The sequence below is a fragment of the Jatropha curcas genome, chromosome 2 (assembly GCF_041381405.1).
Source record: "Jatropha curcas cultivar XTBG-Jc1 chromosome 2, XTBG_Jcur_1.0, whole genome shotgun sequence".
Taxonomy (NCBI): Eukaryota; Viridiplantae; Streptophyta; class Magnoliopsida; order Malpighiales; family Euphorbiaceae; genus Jatropha; species Jatropha curcas.
The window spans coordinates 1,689,049-1,704,504 of NC_143152.1; the positions used below are offsets into that span (position 1 = coordinate 1,689,049).

Sequence of the window (15,456 nt, forward strand, 5' to 3'; positions counted from 1 at the left end):
TGTTAGAGGAAATTGGCTTCAAGTCATCCTTGCCTGCAAAGTTATGGTGTGATAATCAAGCTGCTCTTCACATTGCATCAAATCCAGTATTCCATGAACGAACAAAACATATCGAGATTGATTGTCATTTCATTCGTGAAAAGATACAACAGGGTGTTATCTCTACAGGACACGTTAAAACAAGTGAACAGTTAGGGGATATCTTTACAAAAGCTCTAAACGGACCCCGGGTTGACTATCTTTGTAACAAGTTAGGCATGATTAATATCTATGCTCCAACTTGAGGGGGAGTGTTAAGGATTAGTTGTAAATAGAACTCTATTAGGAGTTGTAAATAGAACTCTATTAGGAGTTAGATTCTTAATAGGTTTATAGTATCTTGTATGTGTATATATATGTGTCCCTATTGATGAATCAAACACAGAAAAATATTTTCCCACATTAAATCTACAGTTCCAAAGTGAAATCAATCTGCGATTTCTTGCAGCAAAAAAGTTTGGGGATTTAGCTAGAGGATGATGAGAAATAACATTAGAAATGATGGCTGCAGAAGTGGGAGTTTCTAGCAATAAAAGCTGGAAAAGCCAGCCAAAAAGAGAGCCTATTTTATACTGGCAGCAGCTGTTTTGCTATTCTATTGGTAATGGCTGATGAATGATCATTGTAATAGGATATAAATGTAGCTGAGCATAAAAATCCATCAAATAATGGTATTTACATTGTTCAAACCAAGCTTCAGTGCCTAAAACAGTTCTTTAACTTCATTGTAATTTGTTCTGTTCACTAAGTACTTTTGTTAATATTACAGTATATTTCCTAACAAGTCTGAAGGCAATAAGAACTACAGAACTTCAATATTCTTCTACTATAACCTTCTTGTTGTGCCAATGGTTATTGATATAACTTAGAACTGATATTTTGAATTGTTTACAGCCTTCCTGGTGTGCTAATGGTTATTGATATAATTTGGAACTAAGATTTATTCAAATGATATGTACTATGGGATTGATAAGTAGGTATGCAGGGTATTAGGATTTCAGCAGCATTCCTTTAGGACTCTATATTTCTGCTTCAAAAGTGTGATACAGCTCTGCATTTAACATTAATATATGTGGTGTATATTGTACTGATTATTCTTTATGCTTCCAGGCAGTTAAATCCGGTCTTCTGAAAATCCTTTCCAAGATGGGCATCTCATTGCTTTCAAGGTACAATTTGAAAATTTCATATTCTATGAATCTCTTTTTTCCTATCAATTTACAGATATGCCCATTTTCCATAGTTTGACTTTTTTTATTTCCTATATTCAGCTATTGTGGTGCTCAGATATTTGAGATTTACGGATTAGGGAAGGAGGTTGTTGATCTAGCATTTTGTGGGAGTGTGTCCAAAATTGGAGGAGCAACTTTTGATGAGGTAGGAAAAACAAAGAATTTTGTTCATGTCTAACAGTATCACCAATATAGATTCTCATTTGCATGATGTTCTGAATTTTATGCTTGCAATCAAATCTTAAGTCATAGACTGGGGACTCTTTATAAGATTTACCAAATTGCTGCTTTTATTTTTTTTCCCCCATTCATATCCCGATTAAGAATCTAGATGTGAACTTATGCCTTTAAGAGTCGTACATTTCTTTTCTTTACATTCATGATTGTGAAATATTTATGCTGATTTGGGGGATAGAGTTTATCAGTGTGGTACAACTACTTTGAGAAAAAGAAAATACTGTACTGAATTGTTGTTTGCAGCTGAGTGCAGATTCTAAAAACCCTTAAGAGTTTATGTTAACTTTTGAAAATAACAGTAATAAAGGTAGATAAGTGGATTGCAATACCAGGACTATCAGCATGTCATCAGAACTTATATATGCCTGATTTGAATTTGATATCTTTGGTAGAAGGACATACCCTTTTGGTCATATAAAACACTTCTCTTTAGGTTCCTAGATTCGAGAGGTAATAGGTTCTAGTTCCTTTGGTTTAATGTACAGGAGAATTACTGATCAGGAAACACTGCACTTTGCTTTACATATGGACACAAGCTTGATAGTGCAGTTTATGTATGAGGATCATGTGCAGACTATGGGCTTTTAATTTGAATTCACGGCCGTGAGGTCTGTTAATTCGAGAGTAATCTTTTTGCTTACATGTAATATGCTATTGTAGATTCTTGAGGTCCAATGACCAAAAAAAATATATGCATGTTTGAAATTTCATCCACTTTTTTTTTTTTTTTTTTAATTAATTATCAACTGTCTGTAAAACTTGGCTTAACTTTTAGTAAAATTTTTAATTGATTTTTCTCTCTTATGTCAATGCTTATGGTGATATGATAACCAAACAGAAAGAGATTTCTTTCACCTTTTCTTTTTCCTTATAATAATTACACAAAGATTTCCAATTTATATTAGAATGTCATAAATATAATAAAATTTAAATTGTATAATAAGAAAAGAAAATCAAGATTGATTTCAAATTATTAAAATCTACAGGAAATTACTTCTAGAAGATTTAATAAACTTGATTTGTCCTAATTTGCATAAAAAGTAAATCAATTGATACGAGCATAACATGATATCAAGATCACATGTTAGGGAGAAACACTATTGATAAGTTCAAAAGTGACCACAAATGGAAGAGCATATTTGGTTTTGGAATTGTTTGTCAGTAGCTCATTTTTTAAATTAAGTTTAGATATTAAGATTCTATTTCCATCAATTTTAGCATTTTTTTTTTTTTTGTATTTCTATTTTATTTTTAATGTTTTTGGATCTTTACTTTCTTATAGTTGGCAAGGGAGTCACTATCTTTCTGGGTGAAGGCTTTCTCTGAGGATACAGCCAAAAGACTGGAAAATTTTGGGTTTATACAATCTAGGCCTGGAGGTATGCTTGTTGAGAAATGCGTTCCACAATAAATCCCTTTTTTTGGTATAAAGGAAGTTGAAGAATAGAATTCAGTCATAAATGATAAGAGTCTTTCAGTTATGTTGGACTCAATAAACTTGAATTTAGAGGAGCAAAATGAGCATCTTCTTTCATACCAAATATGAAAATGTGAAATTTCAAATGAATACATAGTTTTATGGAATTCATTTATTATCAAATCGGCCTTAGATTACTCCATTTTTGGTTATAAGTTAGGAGTAAGGCTTATTTTTTGAAACTCTCGTTCTGAAAACCTGGTTGAAATTTTAGGTCATGTTTTATGGAAACAAATATTAGTAGTGATTCATATATCTTTAAATTTCACTAGATCGCTGCAATTATATTTGCTGATATCTAAATTGTTAGAATTAAAATAAAAGTTAATGGTATTTTTAAATTTTCTTTCTCTTAATTTTAATAATCTTAAGGTATTCTGACGACTATATACCCACGCTAATATGTAACAGGGGAGTATCATGGAAACAACCCAGAGATGTCAAAATTGCTCCACAAAGCTGTACGGCAAAAGAGTGAAAGTGCATATTCTATTTATCAGCAGCATTTAGCCAACCGACCTGTGAATGTGAGATGAAATTAATTGTTTTCATTGCTTGGCCTGTCTGATTATCACTTATTTCCTTTCCCGCCTTCGTCTTATGGTTATTAAAATGATATCTTTAAGCATGTCGCCAGGTTCTTCGTGATCTTTTTGAGTTCAAGAGTGATCGGGCTCCAATTCCAGTTGGAAAGGTGGAACCTGCTGCCTCCATTGTTCAACGGTTTTGCACTGGTGGAATGTCACTTGGGGCTATTTCAAGGGAGACTCATGAAGCAATTGCCATTGCAATGAACAGGATAGGTGGAAAGTCTAATTCAGGGGAAGGTGGTGAGGTAGTCTCCTGTCCATCTATCTGTATATCTACCTATGAGTGGCAAATTGTAAATGCAACTGGAGAAGGTGGGTAGGGCATAGGCAGAGGCACTGCACTAGGTTATCTCTGCCACTGCTATATCTATGGATATATGCATATGCGTGCATATGCATCAACATTAAATGCACAATCATAATATCACTCTTTTTTTCCCCCTTTTTGTATTATATTGATGTTCCACAGATGTTGATATTTACAGTATTGTTTTCATGTAGGATCCGATTCGTTGGAGTCCACTTTCAGATGTTGTTGATGGTTATTCCCCGACATTGCCACATCTCAAGGGCCTTCAAAATGGTGATACTGCTACGAGTGCCATTAAGCAGGTCTTGACAATGAACTTATGCTTTTGAGTTTTGAATCAGTTCTGTAACTCCACATGCAACTCGTAGGAAATAAGTATTGCTAGCATGATAGCAAGTCTATGGCTAAAACATTTGATTGACATAGTCATATGCAAGAAGTCTGCACTGAAGCTGGTTAAGTGAGTGCCTTTTTCAATGTGAAAGTTTGGTATGACAATTGCTTTATGAAACTGGTTGAATCTTCTTCAGGTTGCCTCAGGACGTTTTGGTGTCACTCCGACGTTCTTGGTCAATGCAGATCAGTTAGAAATCAAAATTGCTCAAGGGGCCAAGCCTGGTGAAGGTGGCCAATTGCCTGGGAAGAAAGTTAGTGCATATATTGCAAGGTTGAGAAATTCTAAACCTGGGGTTCCACTTATTTCTCCTCCACCACACCATGACATCTATTCCATTGAAGATCTTGCTCAATTGATTTATGACCTTCATCAGGTAATTTTTGATCTATCTTGAATCTGTCTTAATTATAAAACTACATTTCCTGAATTTCAGTAATAATCCAATCATCTTCTAAACAAATAGGTGAATCCTAAGGCTAAGGTGTCTGTCAAGCTTGTGGCGGAAGCTGGTATTGGTACAGTTGCTTCTGGGGTTGCCAAGGGTAATGCCGATATTATACAGGTATCTACTAATGATTTATTTTCTATTCTATGGAGCTCTAATATATGTTATCATTGGCTCTTTGTCACCTCAAGATATTCTAGTCTTGACAAGTGTAAAATAAGTTGTTGGTAACTAATGAAGAGAGAATACATTAAACTTCCAATTCAAGTTTCTTTTTGAAGCGACTTTCCTTTTCTTGGAAATGTTGCTTATTGAGTCAAAAAAATAAACTTTTAGTGTTAAAGTGGAAGAATTTTAGTCAAAAAAGAAAATGTTTCTCATTAAGCAAATGGTAAATAGGAACCTCTATCCCACTTTGTCGTTCTTTCAGTTCTTTCATAACTTTATTTTTTTTCCCCCGCCCTATCACTTAACATTTTTCAACATAGGGTGTACATCAAGAAGTTTATGTGTGGATATTCCATCAATCCCTTTTCCTTTGCATCAAAGAAACTTTTTCCCCTCAAAATGATTATGTACTTTATCTGTCTCTATTACTTGCATTTCGGCATAAAAGGAGGTGACACACCTCAAAAATAAAAGAAGCACCAAAAGCATTTTCATGCATACACAAAGGCCAATAATGATATCTCGAGTTGGCTTTGCAGATATCAGGACATGATGGTGGAACAGGAGCTAGCCCTATAAGCTCCATTAAGCATGCTGGTGGTCCTTGGGAACTTGGGCTTACAGAAACCCATCAGGTTATTACACGTGTAGTGTGAATTAAATGTGGCTCCCTGTGGTTCACTATAGATTTATTCAATGTGCTTTTTGATTAATGATAATCTTGTACAGACTCTCATTGCAAATGGACTCAGAGAAAGGGTAATTCTTAGGGTTGATGGTGGCTTCAAAAGCGGAGTTGATGTTATGATGGCTGCAGCAATGGGTGCTGATGAGTATGGATTTGGTTCTGTTGCAATGATTGCTACTGGATGTATTATGGCTCGCATTTGTCATACAAATAATTGCCCTGTTGGTGTTGCCAGTCAGGTAATAACAAAACCTTATATTATGTTTTGTAGTTGATATATATTTTCCTCCAGTAATTAATCCCTTGAACTGAATTCACTTTAGAGAGAAGAACTACGTGCACGTTTTCCCGGTGTGCCTGGAGATCTTGTTAATTACTTTTTGTATGTTGCTGAGGAGGTAATCTCTCTGCTGATGTTCTTCCTCTATCTGCTGATGTTTACTTTTTGGCCTTCAAGTTTTGGCATTTTATAAACAAATTCCAGAGTTTGCTCCTGATTTTCATTGAATCTTATCTTTCAAGTTAATCTATACTCCTTATATTGGCTAGGTAAGAGGCATGCTAGCACAGTTGGGTTATGAGAAGTTGGACGATATTATTGGACGAACAGATATATTGCGACCCCGTGATATTTCCCTAGTGAAAACTCAGCATCTTGATCTCGGTTATATTCTTTCAGTAAGTATTTAAACATTACCTTATCTTACTGTGATCAGTTTTTGTTGTTGTGGGATGACATTTTTCTTGCAAATCAGTAATATCACTTCAATTTGCAGAGTGTTGGATTACCAAAATTGAGCAGCACTGAAATCAGGAATCAAGTTGTTCATAGTAATGGTCCTGTTTTGGATGATGTTTTACTTGCAGATCCAGAGGTAATAAATATTTAATTTTAGGTTTTTACTAATTTAGCAATCTTGGAAAATTTTTCCTTATGAATGCAGTTATATATATATATATATATAGACAGATCCATAAACCAAAGCTGCTAATTTATTCAGGAAGTGTTTAGTTTATAGCGTTTGCTCCTTGTGGAGAGTGCCTTGGTGTGGCGATTACAGTGTAGAAGAGGGAGAGAAATTCCTGAAGTCAAGTAGTACCATTAGCATGGCTATGTAAAGTTGCTATTTTCCAGGAAACCTTTAATTTATTGATATTTTCATTGAGAGGGAGAATGTAATAGAAAGATGTCATTTAAATATAGTTTTTTCTTGCATGAATTTCTGTCACTGCTGCTGAAAATATATTGTTAAAACCTAGACTTTTAAGTTATTTTACAGATCTGACCTAATGTAATAAGCTAAAGGCCCCTCTATTTTGTTATGGACAGCAAACCTGCTGCTAAAAATAGGAAATGAACTTGTTATTAAGAGAAACCCCAAGCATGCAATTAATAAGCAAAAGATCACAACTATCTGGGTTGCTTGTTTATCTTTAATTGTTGAATCAGTCAACTACCTTCATGGCTAATTAGTTTTCACCATTTAACATGCTAGCATCTCTGCAAAATGCTTTGCTCACATGCTGCCTAACTTATAAGATACATGCCTTTTATCTTTACAGATTTCAGATGCTATTGAGAATGAAAAAGTTGTCAATAAAACGATAAAGATATACAATGTGGACCGTGCTGTTTGTGGACGTGTAGCAGGTGTGGTTGCAAAGAAATATGGGGACACAGGTTTTGCTGGACAACTGAACATTACGTAAGTAGTGGCTTCTTGATAGCAGGCATAATATTTAGAGAATGCATAACAGGTAGTCCTTCTTTGTTTTAATGCAAGCTAAATGAGTACTTTGCTTGTCATCAGGTTTACTGGGAGTGCAGGGCAGTCATTTGCATGCTTTTTGACACCTGGAATGAACATTCGACTGGTTGGAGAGGCTAATGACTACGTGGGAAAGGTTTGATCAAATTTATCTCTATTCACTGTTTGATAAGTAGGAATATAAATTCAGAACCCAATTGGTTATTGATTTCAGTCATAAAAGTCAAACTGAAATGATATGCTAATCTTATTATCCAACCGTCAAGCCTAGTATTTGAATATGATTTCTGATAGTAGAAATAATGAATGCTGTAAGGGTATGGCTGGTGGAGAGGTTGTTGTAACTCCTGAGGAGAACACTGGGTTTTGCCCTGAGGATGCAACTATAGTTGGGAATACCTGCTTGTATGGTGCAACAGGTGGCCAAGTATTTGTTAGAGGGAAAGCTGGGGAGCGTTTTGCTGTCAGAAATTCACTTGCTGAAGCAGTAGTTGAAGGCACAGGGGACCATTGTTGTGAGTATATGACTGGTGGTTGCGTGGTTGTTCTTGGAAAGTGAGTGACTCTTTACCTTGCCTATTTGTTGTGATCAAGCAAAAGATAGGAACAGTTTAGAATTTTGAGCCACTGTCTTGTTTATTTATTACAGAGTAGGTAGAAATGTAGCTGCTGGGATGACTGGAGGCCTGGCATACATTCTTGATGAGGATGATACACTGATGCCCAAGGTCTGTACAGATTCAACCCATACTTTCCTTCTCACTCCGTAATATCGTTTTTGCACTCTATGATTCCATTAATTCTAGCCGGTGACAATATTAATTGTGAAGTAGTCTGCAACGTGTCATAATGAATGCTGTGGACTTTAAATCATGTAATGGCCTATTCTGGTGGTAGTTTTTTTCATGGTCAGAAGTGGTACAAAAGTTATCTAATCCGAACTATTTAATATATAGAATGAAACTTCTATATCAATTTATTGAGAACCACATGAACATTTTCAGTCCCAAAAAAACAATAAACAGGAGGTCTGAGCATGATAATTCAATGCTTTTGAGTCAAACCATTTAATGGCTAGCTTCTCTCTTTCTGTCAAATAAACTCAATTTCACTAATCGATGACTGGGCCTGAGTCTTACTATGCCTGGCCAAGCACATGACCTGCTTGAGGACCCTTTTCAAAAGCAATACTGTGATGGCAGATTGTGATCTAGTATGATAAGCACTTGGTACATTGATTAAGTTGCTGTCTTTTGCCCTTGTTCCCGAGTCCTCTTAACTAGAGATTACTCATTCTTGAGGAGATAGACAATTCTTGTCTGTCCCTTGTAAAGTTGAGAATACTATTAACTATATTTGTGGTTTATATATGGGGATCTCATGATAATGGATCTTGCTTCCAATTTCCATTGTCTTCTATTTTAATTCCTTGTAGTAATTTTAGGAATTGTGTAGGAGCATAGCTCATAAATCAGGCTTCTTTTTTTAATGGATGGACATGCGTCTTTGCAATAGTAATTTAGAATTCTTTCAAGTGGTCCAAATTGGAACTGTATACTGATTATCATACATAAGTGAGCATGCAGACAGATGCGACATGCTTATGTTTTTTCTGGCCCAAAAGCTGGATCTATCATAATGTAATGTAGTAACATGCAGATTTTAGGTAGTCCAAGTCAAGTCTACTTAAGATGGCATGTAGATCAATATTTCTGGCTAATTTGCAAGCAAACATCACATAAAAATGTGTGTGTGCATACTTTTTCAATGGGAAAACTGCTGGTTATTTGCTTCGCATGTTCACACTATTTAAGCAAAAGGCTTCATGGTGTTTGGATATTCAAAGAAGATGCTATACATCTAAACTCTAGGCAATTTTGCTTCTCATGTTTCAACTATTTATGCAAAAGGGTTCGTAGTGTTAAGATATTCAAAGAGGATGCTAAAAATTTAAACTCTAGACAATTGGGAGGTGAACCCCATGGCTTTGTCCTGGCAGTTGTATTTATTCTCCTCCATAGTTAAACAACATTTAGAATATTTAAGGCTTAGCAAACTATAATTTAGGGAATGCTAGATTCTTTAGTTTTTCCCAAATCATAGTTTTCCGAAAATAGTTTCTAAAAACATTAAACAAAAAAAAAAAAAAAAAAATCAAAACCAATTTTGAATAGCATCCCCACTCTCAAAATCCCACATAGAGCCTGGGTTTAATCTCATTTTTGTGTCTATGCTATTCATATTATGTGGCTATGCATTTTAAGTTCAGACATGCATATGCAGTCAGATTGTTTTTGCTTTTTTTGGTTATGTAAAGAAATTATGATTATGGCTGTAAATTATTGCTACATGTGCAATATCATATCATATTCTTTAAATTGCTTTATCGTACTACAAACTTTTTTTCTTTCAAATCCATGGGATTGATCTTCCCTTTAGAAATCTTATATTGTTTTCTTTGAATAGGTAAATAAAGAAATAGTGAAGGTCCAACGAGTGACTGCTCCTGTTGGTCAAATTCAGCTAAAGAGCCTAATTGAAGCTCATGTTGTAAGTTCCCTGAACTAAACGTTATTAGTATGCTGAGACCTCATACAGTCAATCAATCTTGCAGACTTCTAATTATTATTTATAATATCAAAATAATTGCAAAATCCTAAGAGCTTATTTAAAATTTGTGCTGCTGATAGTAGTTCTTGGACTAAAAATTAGGATAAATCTTTTTGGCCAATGGATATAGCTTTTTGCGATAGTCTTCTTATTAACATTTCGGAAAATGTTTTCAATATGAACTTTTTTTCAAAATCAGTTTTAGGTTCATAAAACCCCATTTGCAAAAAGCTATTATCCATAGACTCAAAACTCTTTCTATTTCTTGGTTTAAAAACTGCTATATCAGCATTTTGTTTTATTAACTTTAAATGCATCTCTGGTGAAGGAAAAAACTGGTAGCAGAAAAGGTGCTGCTATTCTAAAGGAGTGGGATACATATCTACCACTATTTTGGCAATTGGTTCCACCTAGTGAAGAAGACACTCCAGAAGCTTGTGCAGATTATCAGGCAACAGTTGCAGGGCAAGTGACTTTGCAATCTGCTGCCTAGGGATATCAACACAAACTAACTCCATGGCCAGCTCCGAAAACCAAAAATTCGCTGCGACAACGTGTACAGGTCAAATACAAGATGTGATTCGAGAATTGGAATATTTAAGTAATTATCAGGGAATAAAATCCGAAATGCTTCACTGTTTGGGTGACACAAGGCTTCATCATTGAAAAAAAAGACGGCATTCACCTGTGAGTACTGAACACCCAGATCAACAAGGATTCAGCTTCCCTGGTGGTAGATAATTTGTATAGTAATTTGTGACGGAAGATGTAAAATTCAACCAGTTTCAGATTTTTCTGTCAATTGTTGAACTAATACCATTATTAATAAAAAGCACTGGTCATTGCCCCTTTTTTAGATTTCTCAACTAATAATTAATTTTATATATCCAACAATATTTTATTTATTTGGGTCAAGAGGCAGCTCTCAGTGATGTTTCTTGTAGTGCTATAAATAAGCTATGGGTTTGGAAGAAGAAAATAATGGACTTATTCAGGTTAGGCAACTCGCCAACGTCTATTAGAATGCCTCTATTGAATATCTGCCAATTGATTTGGTTTGGCTCCAAGAAGGTTAATCTCTCCATTTTTTTGGTCTTTCTTCCTTCCTGCTGGGTAAAACAAAGGACGCTCGAATGCCATTCAACGGTCAAAAATGCATTTTGGCCAAATTGAAGAAGTAAGTTTGGCTTGGCCCCCTTAGTCTAACAAGCAAGGGAGCCGCCTTTGCATTACCAAAGCTGCCTAAGGCTGCTATATTCTTAGAAATTTATGTGATATCAAATTTATTTAGATAGATCCTATTTTTATATTGTGAAATTGTGACTAATTGTGAAAATTCTTCCTAGCTAGATAAAATTTGAGTTCTTATTTTTATTTATTTTTTGAACAATATATGAAATTTTTGAGTTTTCATTCCTTAACTGCTTCGTTTTTATACTTCATAAATTTTTTACACAATAATCTTTTTTGCAATTTATTTATAGTTTAGTTTCTTATTTCGTCATTTTCTTTTGAAACAACTTTAATTCTCTATTTTAAATATGTTATTTTAGAAAAATTAAAATTAGTAAGATATATATAAGTGGGAAGAATTTTTAAACCTATTGTGTAAAATTTTTGAATTAGAGCGTGTGTCAAGTTCTTGAATCATGAATATATTCTCTCGGAAGGCTTATTAAGAGATTTCTCGAAATCTCGTGCCTAGTGATCATGTAACTATATATATATATATATATATATATATATAAAGGATCAATTGACTGTTTTTTAAATTTTTTTTATATATATTTAATCTCATTTCATCCTTGTTTTTTTTATTTAAACTTATATATATATATATAGACTCTTAAAAAAATTACGGATATTTTTTATGAAATAATGGCAGCTTTTCTGTTATTTTAAATTTATATATTAGTTACTTGTCCATGCATTGTGTAGTTTAAAAATTATAAATTTAATTATTATTGTAATATTAAAATTACATAATTTTGTGAATTAAAAATGAAATATGATATTTGTGTAATAATTTTAAATCAATAAAATCTTAATAATAATAATAATAATAATAGATAGAGAAATTAAAGGGATAAAATAATCCAATTTTACATGGAAAAAATTCTAGTTAGCTCAATAGAAAATAAAAACAAAAATTTCAAAAGAAAGAAATAGAAAGATAAAAAAAAACTCTTAAACTTTTAATTATTATCACCCTCTATCGATTATCATTTATCATTTAATACCACAAAGAATTATATAAAATACCAAAAATTCTAGAAAAAAAAAAATGTAAAATGGAGTTTATATAGAGTTTAATTTAAACACTCTCTCTAATCTCAAGTATCCTACTTGTCTTTTTGGTTTTATCTTAAATAATAATTTCACTATTATTTAAAAAAACATTTGAGCTCTAATTTTTTTTTTATCTTCTTGCTGACTAGTTGAGTGTTTGATTAGTAATATAACATCGTAAGAGTTAAAACCCAACTTTTCCTCCCTTTCTCTCTCTCTCTTTCTTTTTCTTTTTAAATTATTTTTTTATTGTTTTAATTTCTTGCATTTTGCTTTTATATATATATATATATATATATATATATATATATATATATAGGATAAAAAATCTTGATTATGAAATGAAAGCCTCTTTCTAATCAATGTAAAAGTTAATTAATTAATTTGCATACGATGTGCCAACACAAGTCAAGTTCATCTTTTTAACTAAAAACATCAATAAATTCAAAAGTTTAAAAAAACAAAAGAAGAAAAAGAAAACAAAAATGAACAGTTAATATACTTAAAATTAAACTGTAAAAACTTGAATCAACTTAGTTATCTATCTACTATCTCTGTACAAGTCTCCAATTACATGAAACAGTCTTTCCAATGTACCAAAAAAAAAAAAAAAAGAAAAATACACGAAATATGTTTCATAAATTCAATGAACATTTAAAAAAAAGAAAAAAAAAAGAATTATAAATATACAGAAACTCTTTTCTTGCATATCATATACAATCTTTTAACTGCAATATCAATAAAGAAAGAACAAAACAGAGATTATTCAGTTCATCCAATGCATATTTAAACCTACTGTAATTGCCACGATGCCTGAGTCGAGAATAGAAGTTCAGAGGGAGAGAGTTCTGTCAAGAGAGTAGAGTGTGATGTTTGGTGTTCGGGAAGAAAAAAAGGCCAAGAAAATGAGAAAGAACATAAGTAAAACTGGTAGAAAGAGAAGGATCAAAGGTGGAGGTGGTAAAGGAGGCAACACCAACGGTAAAACAAGAAGCAACATTGTTAAAACAGACATAAAAAGGATGGAAGCAAAGGTAAACATATATAAAATTCTCCTAAGGGGAAACCCAGTAGATATATTTTGATTCTAAAATTGAAAATTTGGTGAGAATCTGTAAAATGGTATAGTATTACTATATCAGCTATATATAGAGAGAGAGAGAGAGGGAGAGAGAGAGCACATTACAGTCAAAGGTAATTAGGGTTTGGAAGCATTAAATCTCCAATTAATATTCTTAATTTGCACCTAGCTGTGGCTAATTACTGACCAATTAGTTTCAAACTTTATTTCTATGTCTTGGTTCAGTTAACCTGTAACGTACACTGCTGCTATATTTACAACATGTGGTGGCTGTTAATGTTTCAATTTCATTGCTTTTCTTCATGTTTATAACAATTAGTCTGTCTTTATTGAGATTATAGAGTGATAAACTATAGAAAAAAAATAGTGAGATTTCCAACTTCTAAAATCTTCACAGCAAATATTAAACCATACATGATGAACTATTAGGATAATTAAAACTTAGGATTTAGCTCGCCAAAATTTGTTGTTTTGGTAGTTGTTAGTTGTTTTTTTAATAGTTTTTTATAAAACGCTAAAAGCTAAATGTTATATGAGTTAACTTTTTTTTATAAAACACTGCATTAACTTCTAAAGCTAGTTCAAACCCTATGTTATTGAAAACTAGTCAACAAATAATGTGGACGGCTTCCTTGAATCTTGACACAAATCTTCTTAAAAGTCTTAGAGAGAGAAAAACAATAGAACAAAAAGATGGTATATACAATGAATTATCTTTTTTGTCTATGACTAATCTCTCTATTTATATAGACTTTGTGAAATATCTTCGTTTTCATTTAGGAAAGCGAGAATCTCTATTGAAAAAGAAATCTTTTGGACATACGAAACTGTTTAAACTTTGTATTTCTTTCCAATTAGAACTCTCCCAGCGCCCAAATAGGATTTAAGCTGGTTTTCTATAAAAATCCTACAAAATTCCTCAATATCAACTAAAATATAATTCAAAGAAGTTTTACACAAAAACATAAACAAAACTAAATAAAAACAAATTAAAATAATTAAAAGTACTAAAAATGAAACACCCCGAATTTTTATTTTCGAAAACTTTCGAATTTTTAATAAATCAAAAATATCGACTTTCAACTATTTGGGCTATATATATATCAAACAATCTCAATTCGAGCCCAAGTTTGTGAGTTGGGCCTAAGCCCAAATACATCATCGGAATTGTCGATTTGAGAATGATTAAAATTTTTGAGAAATAATACGAAACCCCTTAATTTAACTTATTATGAATATGTATGAATTAATTATCTTAAAACCAAATATTGTTACTATTAATATTTTTATTATTAATATTGAGTAAATGGAGAAAATATTATGGAACCAAACTAAATAATTAAAATAAATCGAACTGGACTTTAAAACCAAATTGACCTTTCGAAAACCACACAAACAGCTTGAGAAAAAAAAAATAAATAAATAAAAAAAAAAAAAAAAAAAAACCTGCAAACCAAACAAATGAGACCAAATCACTAAATCGGACCGAACCGATCCGAATCAAACCGGAATGTCCTAGATTTTTCTTTTTCCTTCTTTTCTTTCCCTTCTTCTTCTCCAGGCGCGCGACTCCTCCCCTTCCCTTCCGGATCCAGCCACCTGAGCTTCTCGCCGATGTCTCCTCGCCGCTGCAAGTCCGGTCTTGTCACAGCGCCTCTCCGTTCAACTCTAACGCGAAAGGCTGTCGCTGGAAGCTGCGATCGCAACAGCCCCTCCTCCCTCTTCCTTCGATCACGACAGCAGCGCCATAACTCAGCGCCATCGAGTTCGCCACAGACCACGCTTGATCTCACTCCCTCCTTCTCCGGCTTGCGATTCAGGCGAGTGCGACTCTCTTCCATGGATTGGCAGCAACGTTGGTGGCGACTCTATGCCCTGGCGAGCCGTTTCAACCAACGAGAGGAACTGATCTCGCTCAACCGACGCCGGAATCGGACTTCTGGCAGAAAAACGAGTCTAATGGTGTAAAGAGTGCTCAGTTTCAGGCAAGTTCGATTTTCCGACCACCGTGCACGGCGGTCGGCGGTGGCGGTCCGGTGACCGGCCGGCGGCACTCCGGTGAGGCCCCGAGAGACAGAATCCTCTTCTCTTCGCGCTGATCATGGAATCGTCGCCCGATTCCCA

At 33.7% G+C, this 15,456-nt stretch overlaps 1 protein-coding gene across 1 annotated transcript in view; it reads left to right on the plus strand.

Moving 5' to 3' along the window:
• Positions 1–10,818, plus strand: part of GLU2 (glutamate synthase 2) — a 29,325-nt gene extending 18,507 nt beyond the window's left edge. Inside the window, exons 15-33 of the mRNA XM_089717370.1 lie at positions 1,150–1,208; positions 1,311–1,416; positions 2,791–2,887; positions 3,397–3,512; positions 3,623–3,820; positions 4,077–4,187; positions 4,416–4,655; positions 4,746–4,844; positions 5,435–5,530; positions 5,625–5,822; positions 5,907–5,981; positions 6,133–6,261; positions 6,360–6,458; positions 7,147–7,289; positions 7,395–7,488; positions 7,669–7,907; positions 8,002–8,080; positions 9,819–9,902; positions 10,291–10,818. Coding sequence (XP_089573496.1) covers positions 1,150–1,208; positions 1,311–1,416; positions 2,791–2,887; positions 3,397–3,512; positions 3,623–3,820; positions 4,077–4,187; positions 4,416–4,655; positions 4,746–4,844; positions 5,435–5,530; positions 5,625–5,822; positions 5,907–5,981; positions 6,133–6,261; positions 6,360–6,458; positions 7,147–7,289; positions 7,395–7,488; positions 7,669–7,907; positions 8,002–8,080; positions 9,819–9,902; positions 10,291–10,455 — 2,427 coding nt within the window. The 3' untranslated portion in view covers positions 10,456–10,818. The remainder of the gene's footprint in view (positions 1–1,149; positions 1,209–1,310; positions 1,417–2,790; positions 2,888–3,396; positions 3,513–3,622; positions 3,821–4,076; positions 4,188–4,415; positions 4,656–4,745; positions 4,845–5,434; positions 5,531–5,624; positions 5,823–5,906; positions 5,982–6,132; positions 6,262–6,359; positions 6,459–7,146; positions 7,290–7,394; positions 7,489–7,668; positions 7,908–8,001; positions 8,081–9,818; positions 9,903–10,290) is intronic.
• The last annotated feature ends 4,638 nt before the right edge of the window (positions 10,819–15,456 follow it).